The sequence below is a fragment of the Leptodactylus fuscus genome, chromosome 4 (assembly GCF_031893055.1).
Source record: "Leptodactylus fuscus isolate aLepFus1 chromosome 4, aLepFus1.hap2, whole genome shotgun sequence".
NCBI lineage: Eukaryota > Metazoa > Chordata > Amphibia > Anura > Leptodactylidae > Leptodactylus > Leptodactylus fuscus.
In genome coordinates this window covers 24,024,875-24,040,152 of record NC_134268.1, presented here as the reverse complement: position 1 = coordinate 24,040,152, position 15,278 = coordinate 24,024,875, and the positions used below count along the sequence as shown (strand labels likewise).

Genomic DNA, 15,278 nt, shown 5'->3' with positions numbered 1-15,278 from the left:
ACAATTTTTTACAACTTTTTTGCATGTGCTTTTTTTGAAGCTACAGCCCTCCGTGCTCCTGAATTCTGAAAAAAAGGTGCAAAGGAGTCAAACATTTTGCAAAAAATCCCTTATTCATATAATAGAGTTGCAGTGCAAAATGTTACTCAAGATAAAGCACTCTGACGAAAAAGGAACCTGGTGCAAAATACATGACCCATGGTGCATACACTGTGCAAAACTTTAAGGGGCAAAAATTAGAAAATATACCCGGGGGGAGGGTTGATAAAAGCCAACCCGTGTTACGTTTTAGAGGTCATTAAAAAAAATACACAAAACCGCTAAAAAAAAAAAAAAAAAAATTCACTAAATAATTAAAAAAAAAAAAATTACAAAACAATTCACAATTCCATAAATAGTAATAATAATATATATGTGGAATCCGATACAGAACAGAATATAATAAAATACTAAAATGACTAAATACAACGAATATGAACACATCTAAATTCTATTCAATAAAACATAACACAGTCAGACTAGAACTTGTCTGTTTCTGATCAGAGCAAGCTCAGCGAGTTACGTTCAGTCTCTGGATACCTAAAGGCAATGAGCTTGAGCACATGAGATAGCAGAGTTTACCATTTTGGGCTTTGTATATGTATTATCAGCCATGATTTAAACACATCACAACTATACCGCCTGCTGAAAAATATTCAGATATCTATGATGTTAGATCACACTCGGGTTTTAGAGTTGAGAGGACGCCAACTGCCAAAAAAGTACACAAATCACAATATGTTACCTTGTGCAAACAATACTCCTGTTCATTATATAACACAGACTGTCATAGATAATCTCTCACGAGCAACGACCTGGCAAACGCTCATCACAGAGGTGGTTACAAATGGTTTAAGGCAAAACCGAAGGAAACCATTAAAGAAGAACCCAAAGAGGATTGGACAAAGGCAAGCAGATAAGAAGGTCTAAGAAGAAGAAATATTCTACACCACTAGTCAGACTCAACCCGAATGAAAGACTTCCTGATGAAAAGTCTACATGTGGACGGTTCTATTACAACCACAAAATAGAATTACTGGGACAAATTAGTCACAAGGCCTGGCTACAATGTACAGTTTGTTGATGATGGGCAAACAGGCGAAAACGTTCTACGAATAAATATGGAGCAAAGTGTAAACTAAAACCAGGTGGAAAATTCTAAGAAAATTTTTGATATTTTTGAAAATGTTCCTTATCTTACTTTACGGCTTGAGAAATCCCAAGATGAATAGGGTGAGTTTAAGTATGGTGGGGAAAAAATAAAAAAAATTAGCTTTACTCAAAGAGTACCCCAAAAGTTTTTGGGTTTTTTGAACAAGTTGTACCATCTTGTACCACTCATCTCAGGATAGCTTGAGTCAAAAGGAAGAGTAAAGATTGATAGATCTATAGGTAGATAAGCTCTATAAAAACTGGATTCAATGACATCAATTAGTTAATGGTTAAAAAATTTTTATACTGACAACACAGTGGTTAGTACTGCAGCCTTGCAGCACTGTAGTCCTGGGTTCGAATCTTGCCAGGAACAACATCTGAAAGGAGTTTGTATGTTCTCCCCGTGTTTGCGTGGATTTCCTCCCATTCTACAAAGGCATACTGATAGGGAGAAAAAAAATGCACATTGTAATCCCTATACGGGGCTCACAATCTACATTTTAAAAAAAAATTTATACCAACAAAAAGTTCAACAAAAATAGCGACATAAATGTCCAATAAAGAGAAACATTGGACCATAACAGCATCAAATCTACAAATGTCAAGAATAACGACTGGAAACCAAATAATAGAATACAATATTTCCACGGCCCAGAAACAAAATTTTTGTAATTACAAATGACTGGCCAGTGGCATTGAATACTCGTGACTATCTCTATTTCTATCGTTGGCTCAGATCAGCACTATCAAAAAGGAAAGAATTCCAAGGCATAGGGTGAAAGATAATCCTAGAAAAAAAATTGAGTAGGGAGTCTCTTTGGGTGGTTTCCCATATGGCATTTCTTGGAGAAGCGCCATAGTTTTTGGTGCAATTTTTGACACAGATTTTGGAACTAGAGCCAAAAGTGGATTTAATAGGAATGGGAAATCTAAAGGAAGGACTCAATCATGGGTGGACTCAAAAGACCCGATGAAAAACTGCAGTGGTGTCTTTTCAAAAAATACTGCGCGTAAAATTCAAACCAAGGCCCCATATAGGGAAACGCTATTGAAAAAAATGTAGCGGAAATGCATCAGTTTTCCTCTGTAGACCCTATATGGAAAACACCATCGTGTCCACAGGTATAATTGACCTCGGCAGGTTCATGAATTTACTAGACATTGACTTACACCATAACGGTTTGCACGGTGATTAGGTCACCATCCCGAGAGGTTAGTCTACCTGAAGGTGCCTGAAGCGCAGATACCTTATAATTTCACTGAGATCCAGCAACATCTAAATGTAAATATAGGAGACCAGAATCACACGGATCCCAAGAGCCAGGTAAACTTTTATGGTCACTCTTTAGGGCCATGTGGTTTAGTTGGTTATGAATGTTCTAATGACTTAGACTTTAAAAAAAAAAGTGGTCAATTTGCTCGCAAGTAGAAATTTTACTCTCCGAGTCTATAATTTTTAAAACATCTGGTATCCTTTACCTTCCCACGTGCCTACATGGGTTAAAAATGTACATTTCACTGTATAACCATTAATAAAGAGATCAGAGTTGACGAAAATGACCATTCGGGACCAATCAGATACGACACATGGTATCAATCAAAACCTATATAGTGACCATACACCTTGTCATATGCAACTGACCAACAGTGCTGGAATTTTCCACATCCTATAAATTTAAAAAATCAAGAATAAAAACGCAAAATATACAAAAAGTAAGGCAAAAAACTAAAAAATTTGAGGTTATAAAAGTGAGCATACACAGGAGATTAACGTCAATAGAGCTGGTTTGTCTCGGTGGGACTGGCGAACCATTTAATGTGTATGGAGATGTTTTGATTCCAAAAAATTTTTTTTATCACATTCAAAACTTTTTTTTTATTTAATGGGAGATAAACCACCACCAGAAGACGTCTCAGCTTAGACTGGCCATATACAAAATACCTGTCAGCTGAGCAGCCAATAGCTATGTGTCCGGAACCCACCATACGGACCCAACTTGCCCACGTTCCTTATCAAAGTAGCTCTCAGGCACCTCCGGCAGAGGCTTACCTCCGTAGGAACAAAAGGATCAGGCACACGGAATCCCAACAAGCTTAACTCTTCTCTTTCCTGACATTTACCATTGAGACACAGTCATAAGACCACTATTTGATCGAACAAAAATCTAAATTAGTAGGGCCAGCTTTACCACCTCTCCCTACTCGACACACACCTGAAACCCTTAAGATTACCAAACACAAGACACAGTATTGAGAGTGGTTAAGATACATCACCTGCTCAAAAACATCAGAGTATCAACTGAAATTCCCAAAAATGACCTTGTGAACGTATTTCAGGGCCCGAGACCTGGTACACGTCCTGTCCTGAATTATTCTTTGGCCAGGGGTGATCAAAAATATAGTTAGAAAGACTGATCCAGAAACAAAGAGCCAAGTAAACAGTAGCTAATCCAAAGAGATTAGATTATGTACATAATCACTGTCACGTAGATGGTCCAGGCAAATAGACTACAGCACAGGGGAGAAATCCTATTTACACGAACGCAAAGGCAAACCCATACATCATGTCCTCTGACAATACAAAAAATTGTGCAAAAATAGAGAGCACAGCAGTCCCTGGGATCGAATCCCACCAAGGGCAACGTCTCTATGGAGTTTGTATGTTTTTTCTTTTGGGTGCTTTGGTTGTTCAGCACACACAAAAAATATATGGATAACTTACAATGGATTTTAGAACGTGAGCCCCAGTTGGGACAGGGACCGATGTCAATCATGGCGATCTCTGTCTTATGTTGGCGCTAGGGCTGAGAGAGTTTTGCCGAAAACTAAAATCTTTCTTTCAATTTTAATCTCAATATTCAAGTTTTTGCATAAAAGAAAAAAACAAAAAGTTGAGTGATGAGTCTGCATGAAATATATCCAACTACTGATTATAGTAAGGAGACTGTTCATCACAGCTTGCATCGGGAAGACAACGCCTGTATGGAAGAGATCTGACTCCGGGGCAGGGCTAGAAGTGAATTTCACAATTCTAATCAAAATCAGAGTCTATGAATGACGAATTAATTGGATTAATCCGATTAACGGCACGGCCCTTGTGGGTGCTACTGAACATTAATTAAATTGAAAAAAAAAAACAAAAAAACAATATATTGAAATACAATTCAGGCCATTTAGTTGAAAAGCACCAAATTCTAGTCCTAAAGCCAGATGGGCAACCCATATGGTTGTTATTGGGTCCAATGTAAGTTAGTCTGAATGTGGTATGAAAATTGAAAGAAGTCACCATATGGTTTTTATTGGGCCCACCATAGGTTAGTCTGAACGTGCTACGAAAATTGAAGGAAGTCACCATATGGTTGTTATTGGGTCTACCATAGGTTAGTCTGAACGTGGTACAAAAATTGAAGGAAGTCACCATATGGTTGTTATTGGGTCTACCATAGGTTATTCTAAATGTGCTACAAAAATTGAAGGAAGTCACCATATGGTTGTTATTGGGTCTACCATAGGTTATTCTAAATGTGCTACAAAAATTGAAGGAAGTCACCATATGGTTGTTATTGGGCCCACCATAGGTTATTCTAAATGTGCTACAAAAATTGAAGGAAGTCACCATACGGTTGTTATTGTTGTCCACCATAGGTTAGTCTGAATGTGGTACAAAAATTGAAGGAAGTCACCATATGGTTGTTATTGGGTCTACCATAGGTTATTCTAAATGTGCTACAAAAATTGAAGGAAGTCACCATATGGTTGTTATTGAGCCCACCATAGGTTAGTCTGAATGTGGTACAAAAATTGAAGGAAGTCACCATTTGGTTGTTATTGGGTCCACCATTGGTTAGTTTAAATGTGGTACAAAAATTGAAGGAAGTCACCATATGGTTGTTATTGGATCCACCATAGGTTAGTCTGAATGTGGTACAAAAATTGAAGGAAGTCACCAGGACTCGTTCTCATCTTTGGTGAGGTGTGTGGTGGTGTCAAGTAGCTCCTGAAAGCAGCTAAATATTTATCAATGTCACCTCTTATCTCCTCTGAATTATAGATACACACAGCATATAATAATGCAATGCCGATACCAAGCATCAAGGCCAAGAAGGCATCACTAATTCCCTGAAAACCAAGAACGTAACGAAACAATACGAGCCCCATCTCAGTCTGAGGAACGACACAGTTCTCAGAAACATCAAAGCCTGTCAGTCCAGTTTTCTGTTCAGTAATGTTAATACCAGTGTACTGATATCATAGCAACCGATATGTATAAAACGCTGAAAAGACAACTAAAAGAATAATAGCACATAATGATACGTCTGTCTTTTATCGACTGGAAGTCTTCACCGTTGAAGGGGTACAATTTCACCACCACTTTCCATCTCACATGTAAGACTATATTACATCATGTCACTCGCAATCGACGGAGGTTTTTTTTTTTTGTTTTTTTTTTTAGCTCGGCATACTTGAGGGAAGACATGGTCCAAATCGGATCAAAACACTTATTGAGCTTAAACTATAGGGAGGTTTTTACCAGGAAACGCCATGTACTATTGAATTATAGTCTTCCAAGTAGGGTGGGGCATTACACTGGGTGGAGTGCCTAACCTGGAGAAATGAAAAACTGGCAACTGCCAACGCGTTTCAGTTCACCTAAGCTAACCTACTGTGCCAATCCTGCTATAAACCCTGACATGGAGCCACGTGATGGGAGTCTTGTCTGATAATTCAAGTAGAATTTCTATACGTTGGATATGGATAGGATTTATGAACAGGGGAAAACGCGTTGGACCGGTCATTCCTCCATAGGATTGCAATAAATCATTTCCATGCAGGGAGCCTCCATTAACTCTTAAGTGATATACAGGACGACTGAAGGATAAACTGAAGGATTTTTGGGATAACAAGACTGATGTATGTGGCATAGTGAATAACAAGTAGCAACTACAACAACAAAACTATATGGAGAATGTAAAGGTCATACAAAATCTCTACGAGGGTCCTCACGTAATATGTATCATGGGATAGAGGGGCCTATGGGCCAATCATACACTAGGTTTCATGTTGCCTCCACAATGACCAATACCACCCCTACCACCTGTAAAAACGTCCTGCCTCTCCACATACAGAACAAATAGAACCGGTGTTCCGCCTTACAAAAGGAGCCCACCACTAACTTTTTAATGGACTTCTTTTGTTCGAGCCATCCAAAGGTAAAATTTTACATCTCAAACCATCACGAACGTAAAAATAAAATCACTTTTACAACTCGGAATACGGAACGCAGACCTTAAAGATGTTACCATAAAATTGGCATTTGGATCTCATTATGCGTCAGGGAGCAAACGGGACAAGCCAGGAGAACTCGGGAACTCAAGAAATGTAAAAAAATATATACGTAATAATTCTATGAATAGTCTAATATTTCCCGGAGCTTTCTATCGGGGGTCACATTGCAGAAAGTGAATAATATGTAACATCTATCTATAAATAAAAATACAGCGACAGATGTCTTTGTATAGATTGTGCACGTAGAAAATAAAAAAAAAATTAAAAAAAATTGGTAGAATTAATCAAACTATACAGAACACACGTATAGGTTACAGCGTATCGACCTTAAATCTACGGAACTCCGAGTCTTATTTGTTGGGCGCTCACTTTCGGGAGCTTTATTCATAGGGGATACATTATAGCAATGGTTAATTGTAACCAGAAGTAGATGGAACGTCAGTAATAAGATGATAAATGAGCAAAGTTCCCCGGACGAAGAGAAATTCACTTGTTCAGATGCCTACCGGGTCGATAAAAGGAAATACAAATACTGTATAGACTATACAAAAACACAAAAAATAGGTCAAAGTATCATAAGAACTCCTCATCACAATCGTAAGTCATTCGTATATCGATGTGGGGGGAGGGGAGGGGAAAATGTCACTTGCTGAAACCACATTTAGTACTGTACTTTGGAGAGATACAATAGAGGTATTACTCGAATTATGTAACCGGTAAATTCCTTTACATCACACTACCGGGAATAATAAATAGGTGCTGGTGACTGTCAGGTCATGACCAGAATAAAAAATAGATTAAAAAGTAGCTAAAAAATTACATAAAACACATAAAACAAACAATACACGTTATCGAAAAACCATCGATGGCCCATGTGGTCGTCCACCATCCCAGTCCACACTCTATAGTATCTTACTGACCCCCCCAACCTCATAGCACCACCACAATGGCACAATTCAGATGTCGCCTTATCGATGCACACCTTAGATTTCTATCCTGGGGACGCAGACTGCTAAAGGGTCCAGAAATAGAAAGAAAAAAAAACAAATCTGCAGCAGGTTATAAAAATACCCACCGCTGTGTGTCTGGTCACAGATAGATCGCAAAGGATGTCATTATCATATGGAAAGTACAAAAAGGGCCATTGATTGGTTTTACAAGAGTCTGAAAAAAAATAAGAGCTAAAGAGGGGCTACGAAAATAAACCAAAAAATTTCAATAAACAAACTTCCAATTTGTAAATTTTTTTTTTGTTTCCGCCTCCCGGGTCCTATAACACAGCAGTGATATGGATCATGTACACAGGCCGCAGTAAGAACACAATAAGCGTCTATAACACACACACAAAAAGTTACACACACACACATACATACTGTACACATATAGAAAAGGTTACACAGATACTGTATACAGACACAAAAAGTTACACACACATACATACAAAAAGTTACACATACATATGTACTGTACACATAGAAAAAGTTACACAGATACTGTATACAGACACTAAGTTACACACACATACTGTATACATATACAAAAAGTTACACACACATACGTGCTCTACACATAGAAAAATTACATACAGATACTGTATACAGACACAAAAAGTTACACACACATACTATACACATATAGAAAACGTTACATACAGATACTGTATACAGACACTAAGTTACACACACATACTATACACAAACACAAAAAGATACATACTGTACACATATACAAAGGGTTACAGATACTGTATAAATATAGAAAAAGTTAGATACAGATACTGCATACAGACACAAAAAGTTACATACACGTACTGTACACATATAGAAAAAGTTACATACAGATACTGTACACAGACACAAAAAGTTACACACACATACTATACATATAGAAAAAGCTACATACAGATACTGTATACATACACTAAGTTATATACACAATACTGTAGACAAACACAAAAAGATACATACTGTACACATAAAAAAGGGTTATACATACTCTACACATATATAAAAAGTTACACACATACATACTGTGCAAAAACACAAAAGGATACATACTGTACACATACAAAAGGTTACACACACATACTGTACACATACATAAAAAGTTATATAGATACTGTATACAGACACAAAGTTACACACATACTGTACACATATATAAAAAGTTACACATACATACTGTACACATATACAAAGAGTTATAGATACTGTATACAGACAGAAAATGTTACACCATTACTACTGTGTCATACTAGTGACTATACAACCCCCCTCTCCAGCAAACCTTTATTCAAAAGTTTACAACTGGCTACAGAAGTCCCAAATACTACAGCCCCCTGTCAATACTAACACCCAGGGGTGACCTAACACCAGACAGAAAAGAGTAAAAAAAAAATACAAAAAAAAAAAGGAAAAATAAAAAGGAAAAATGGGTTAAACAATATCATTGAAATATTGGTGCTCCTAGGTATCCGCAAAAAACTATTAAGAATTTGGAGGGGGGGGGATGGTACTTCCATTCATTGAACTGCAAGACAAAACGTCATTCTACATAGACACTTATTTATAGATAAGGAACCACCATTGTTATTCTAAGGCTACATAGAAGTGTGACAATAATAGTTATACTCATGTCCTCCTATGAGGATGGGGAAGCAAATGGGGTCACTCTCTTAATTTGGGGCCTTAGGGGAACATATTGGGAATTTTTGATTGGGCCCAAAAACAACAAAAAGGACTAAAGAACCATCGATAGGAGATCATGGACACAATTCAGAACTGTAGAATTAGGATTAGTCAGTTCAGATCCCAAAAACACCTACTGGGGGAGGGGGGGCATTTATGTTATTTTTTTTTTAATTACTTTTTATTAATTTACTAATATCCCTAATAATAACAGTAATAATAATAAATAAAATAATAATAATAATAAATAATAAATAATAATAATAATAATTTATTAGGCCACAAAAAAATTCCCAAAATAATATCAGCTTCTTAGGTCAGTTTGGGGTAAAACCTGATGATCTCTCCCAAAAATATCTATTGGGGGCATTTATATATTTATAGATAGACAGATAGATAGATAGACAGACAGACAGACAGACAGACAGACAGACAGACAGACAGATAGATAGATAGATAGATAGATAGAAATAATTAGAATAATATTATTGATGCTTCCAAAAAGTGCAGACTAAGGATCAGTCAGACAGTTCAGGACGATGTAAAACTTCACGACCTACCCAAAAATAGCTACAAGAGGAACTTTTTCATTTACATATTTAGTAATACGAATCCTAATAACATGAATGTCTCAGATATGGAATAAGGATCAATCACATCGTCGTTCAGGTTGACGGCCGACCCCCAAAAATACCTACCGGGGGGCCATTCAAAAATTTCTAATCGACAAATCTAGATACTAATAATAAGAATCACCCCCGAATGAATCCCCAAGTGTAAAATAAGATCAGCCCCTTAGGTCAGTTTAGGGTAGAGGCTTGGGACCTAGCCCTTGAAAATCTAATAGGGGCAACTTTTTGTAAATAAATTGAAATAAAAATATATATATTTTAATTATTATTATTATTATTATTATTGTCACGTCATTGGAAGGTCAAGACAGAGTTATTAACCCTTTCACTGCCAACCCGGAGCGTTTGCCACATCAGAGGGATGGAAGCAGGAACACAAAAAAAATAAAATCCCAGACAGGAGCCCCCGTAGAGCGATCCCCCCCCCTCCCCCCAACACCCCAGATCAGCCTATGGAAAATGTAATGTGTTTTATGTTAAAGTATCTGTCTAGTGTTCTAAACTCCAATTTGACTTGTGAGGTGTAATATTTGGGACAGAAACGTCTGCGTTTACAGTCGGCCATGCCTGCCAAAAAAATCCCCCGAATCCAGGGCTGCCACAATAGTTGTCCTGTGGAAAGTAAATTAAGCTAAGGCAAACAGAGATTGGAAAGTTGTCAGTTGATTGAATGAATGGACTCATTTTACACTCACGCAGAATATCTTAATCAAAATATCTCCCTGTATGGGGGGGGGGGATTTTTTTTTAAATTTTTTTTTTTTACTACCAATTTGCTGATATTTGCTTTTAATAGACCCATGTCCTTGGGTTTCCCCCCGTACGTGAAATTTTTTTAATTTTATTACGAAGCTACTTAGACTTTTTGAAAAAGTTTCTCGTTTCCGGTTCACCCCGTCCCAGGTGCCATTTTTTAACCCCTTATCGGACCCATAGGCCTCATCTGACACCACCTAGGTGTCAACATAAATTTTTTAAAAAAAAATTCTGCAGACCTAGATAAAGCCTGAGATGAGATGTGTTTGTCTTGGCCACGTCAGAAAAGTTAGAAGCACTGGAAAGTAAATCAAAATGGTTACTATCATTTCCAGACAGTCCTGTCATCATTAGCGGTTGCAGGAAATAGTCCATGATGTCTGTTTACACCACAACCTAAATTATTAACCTTTGTGTACAGGCAACAGCGCGCACAGACGTATAGGTTAGATCAGTGATGTAGCAGGGCCGAGTCTGCGGAGCTTATAGGGATGAGGTTGGTGGATTTTCTACAAGGCTGCAGGTATCTTGTCACAGATGACAAACTCAGCTCTGCTACGTCTACATCACATTTACCCCGTTTCTGTACACAAGATCCCCTATAACTGTATATCACCCTACTAGGGACACCCCCTATCACCTGGATACAGGACAGGAGGGTTATACAACGCAGGCCATAATAACTGACACAGTGATTAAGAGTTTCCTTACACTTTTTTCTCTCCCCCCCCTGTCGTTTTGTCAACTTGACGAACTAAAGACGGGTTCTGTGATTTACTCCTATTTATGGGATAGGTCCTCCATCTTCCTGACCTCAACTTTTTTCAATAGATGTAGCAGAGCTGAACTTGTCCTTTCGCTATTGCAACATTGTAACTTCACGACTTGCAAATATTGTCGTAGAATCTGATACATTGAACATCTAACCAGGTTACACGGTCGGTGTCCCCATTAGCATCCTGCTCCTGAGCCCATTGCAAAACTTCATCCTCTTGCGCAGTATCAAACTTTTCGACACTTTTGCAACTGTTCACAGACACAGACGGTGGATCCACTATAAAAGGAACAGCTTGCAATCTAACACAGGCGTGCCAATGACACCAAGGCCTAATGGCTGATTTATCCATACTGTCCCACCATAAAAGCACCTCCACGTATGGGTACAGCGAGCACTCCCTCACATCTTTCAATGTCTCACTAGAAGAATACAAGGGATTAAGAATAATGAGTCACTTCACATTGTGCGCACTTTCTTCCAGGGCATAAAATCCGCACCTATCAGCGATAAAACCCATCTACGTTACAAATAACTTGAGATTTTTCCATTCATTCACCACGTCCCATGCAAACCAATTTGTTGTATTTTTTTTTTTACAAAGTTATCAGCACCCCTGGGATCATCGACAACGTCATAAAAGCAAAAAAACAGCAAAAATATAACAAAAAATAACCATAAAATAAAAAAACGTATCCACATCACCCCCTCCCCCTCACCTCCAATCCATAAAAGTTTGGCCAAAAACTTACTACTGCTCATCATTGTCCCTTGGTCACCCCGCTCCTCATGGTCACCACCACGACTGCTTTGACGTTTAGTCGAAACGTTAAAAAAAAGCAAAAAATCACATCCATTTTACGTGCGTTTCCATGGCGAATTGAAATAAAGGGGGTCGGGGAAAAAAAAAAGTGACTTGTTCCTTTAAGAAGTTGGGAAAAAAAAATATTTTGACCTGGAAGTTACTTTAAAAACAAAAACAACGTAAAAACAATAATAATAAAAATAATATAAATAATAATAATAAAAAAAAGTCTTTGGTTGCAGTTATCTCCTCCTGTGTGTGTGAACTTGACCCTTCAAGGAGCAGACAAGAAGGGGGCTCCCGGAGATTGGACCAGGGCTACTGGAGATTGAAGTAGCCAATTTCCATGCCTCATGCTTTTTGACCCACCATGCAAAAAAAAAAAAAAGAAAAAAAAAAAAAAAAAAAAAGGAAATCTCCCATGCACTTGAAACATGAGAAGGATTTCGCACCCTCCTCTCTCCCTCTCTGCAAAAAATAAAAGTCACTTGTTTGGGTTCAGATCCCCCCACATTCTGCAGGCAGCCCTGGAGCTCAGACCATGCATGAAATAAGAGAGAGCAAGGAAGAGACACACACAGAGAGAGAGAGAGTGTGTGCAAGAGACAGCCAGCAAGCCAATGCAAGCTCCTGCTTCCTTCTCTGCACTGATGATCTCTTTGCTGGATTTCTAGGTCTCCCCCCCTCCTCTTACCTGTTGATTGATCTGCAATAACCTCAGCAGCAGCAATGTGGAAGATGGTGGAGATCTAGCTTGAGCCATGAACCGCTTCCTTGTTGTTTGCAGAGTTGATCTCTGATTAATTTTTTTGGGGTGGGGGGAAGAATAGGTTTCCTGTTCCCCCCCAGTGTGTATGTCTGAGAGCAGAGAACACAGACAGGAACAAGGAGTGGGGGGCTAGGAGAAGGAGGAGGAGGTGGTGGTTGGGGGGGGGGGAGAGACAGAGAGAGAGGCAGAGTAATGGATGCTCTGGGTTTAATATTAGATCCCAGGGCTGGAGATTGCAGCAAGATGACTTCTTTATCAGAAATGTTATCGCTTGTCAGGACCTCAGTGCAAGCATTACGTCAGTTGCAAGACACCAACACTATTAATATCAAAGGAGCCTTAAGCAGAGAAAGGCACCACCCTCAACTGCACAGGCTTAAAGACATAGTAACCTCCCATCTACAGACAGCAGCAGCAGTCAGCACAGCAAGACAGGGGAGGGAAGGGGGGAGGAGGAGGGCACAACAGCTCCATCCCAGCCCCCTTGCTCCAGTTCATTTCCAAGTTGCATTGTGTGGAGTGAAGCAGGCACAGGTTGTTGTTGCTACTGCTCTGCTCAACCTTGGAAAAGTTGTTTGTAAATAGTGAAAACAGGAAGCAGAGCCCTGGAGAGCCGGCTGCGGCAATGGATACATTGTAGTCATGTAGTCGGAGGGAGCTAAAGCTTTGCAAAACACTAAAAGTTTCCTTTTCACCTCTGGGCTGCCGGGAGATTAATTGGAAGGAATGCAAGGGGGGATATTAAAAAGAGGAAAAGTGCATGGGATGGGGGTGCATTGAATGGGGAGGGGGGAATGGTGGAAAAGGTGGGGGTTATGGGAGGCAGAGCATGTGGGAAGGATAGTCAGTGCAATGCACTTGTGACAAGTAGTGCAAAGTGGAGGGGGTAGTGCAGCCAGCCTGGGGGAGCAGGGCACTGTCTGGGAGGAAAGATATTAGCTCTAGCTTTATATATGTAATGTATAGGGTAGAATACAGTATACAGTGTTATGTTAACTGTATCTTCAGCTTTCACAGTCTTGCAGGAATATTCATGTAGCAATGTCGTGTATAATATCATGCAGAGAGCCAAAAACCTAGAATTTACTACAGTGCATCTGTGTAGAACTGTAGAATATATATATATATATATATATATATATTAGAAAAGTGTGTGTAATCTATATAGATGCATGTGTGTATATCTATTAGTATGTAAATGTGTGTGTATATAATATATATATATGGGACATTTCTATACCATTTCTGTGAAGTCCTATGGCTAATTCAATGCAAACAGTTGGCAGTGAGCCTGGCAGTTCTATTGCATCACATAGTAATATATACACACGACACTTTATACAGTCAGGACTGGTGAATCCTGCTATACTGGATGGGACGTCTGCTGCCTTTACATGGAGCTGCACTGCTCTCTTTGTGTGTGTGTGTGTGTGTGTGTGTGTGTGTGTGTGTGTGTACATATATATATATATATATATATATATATATATATTTATTTATTATTTTTTATGTAACATATGTCTGCATCTGGTTATACAATGTTTGTGCATCCATGTGTATATCTCAGTCTCTATATGTATGTAATATCTATATACTGAATGTAATACAAATCACCATAATTTATAATTTTTTGCACTTTATCATGTTATATTTTTATTTGAGTGCCTGTATCTCTCTGACCATAATATATATATATATATATATATATATATATATTCCAGCATGTGTTACTGCATATATTATTCCCTTTGCTGTATATGTCTCGCTTATATACTTTATTCTTCCAGGCTCTGCTTTTCTTACAGATGCCAATGACTCGTCTCCAGAATCGTCCCATCCATGGATATGTCTTATTACACCACTACACCGTCCATTTACTGTAAGTGCGCAGGTTTTTGCACCTAATATCCAGCCGTCTCCATATAATAAATGTCATCATTACTTGTCTGATATTTTATCTTTCCAGAAATATAGAGCAATGTCATATATCTACATTGTGGAATATTCTGCTTGTACATATGTGGGTGTACAGCTGAACTAATTCAGAAGAGTTATACACCAGTGTTATCTATTATATCTCTTATATGGATACCATATGTTATTATTATGGCTATAAGATTATCTTCCATGAAGCTGCATGTGGTAACAGGAGAAATTCTATGTAACACATGTATATGATGTACATGACATATAGCATGGAAATAATAATAGTAGTAGACCTGAGAAATCACAATGTACATAGTGAGAGGGAGATAAACTGCTTACATGCAATGTGGGGGGAATAAACTTATTAAACCTTGACCTAGAGAGATCTAAATGTGCATTGGATATATCTATTCAGTTATACTTCTAAGTATATAAAGCCATAGAGGGA

General features: G+C 38.3%; 1 protein-coding gene across 5 annotated transcripts in view; it reads right to left on the bottom strand.

Annotated features, from left to right (window-relative positions):
* The window catches only part of TRPS1 (transcriptional repressor GATA binding 1), a 237,932-nt gene extending 224,667 nt beyond the window's left edge, over positions 1–13,265 (bottom strand). For 2 of the 5 annotated variants that reach the window (XM_075270221.1, XM_075270223.1), the window contains exon 1: positions 12,830–13,265. Coding sequence is in view for 2 of the 5 variants with exons in the window: in XM_075270220.1 (XP_075126321.1) it covers positions 12,083–12,095 (13 nt within the window). In the remaining 3 variants the exon portion in view is untranslated. Of the gene's footprint in view, positions 1–12,082; positions 12,217–12,829 lie in introns of those variants that run through there. The other 3 variants (XM_075270220.1, XM_075270225.1, XM_075270222.1) reach the window with 2 other exon arrangements.
* Between the last annotated feature and the right edge of the window lie 2,013 nt (positions 13,266–15,278).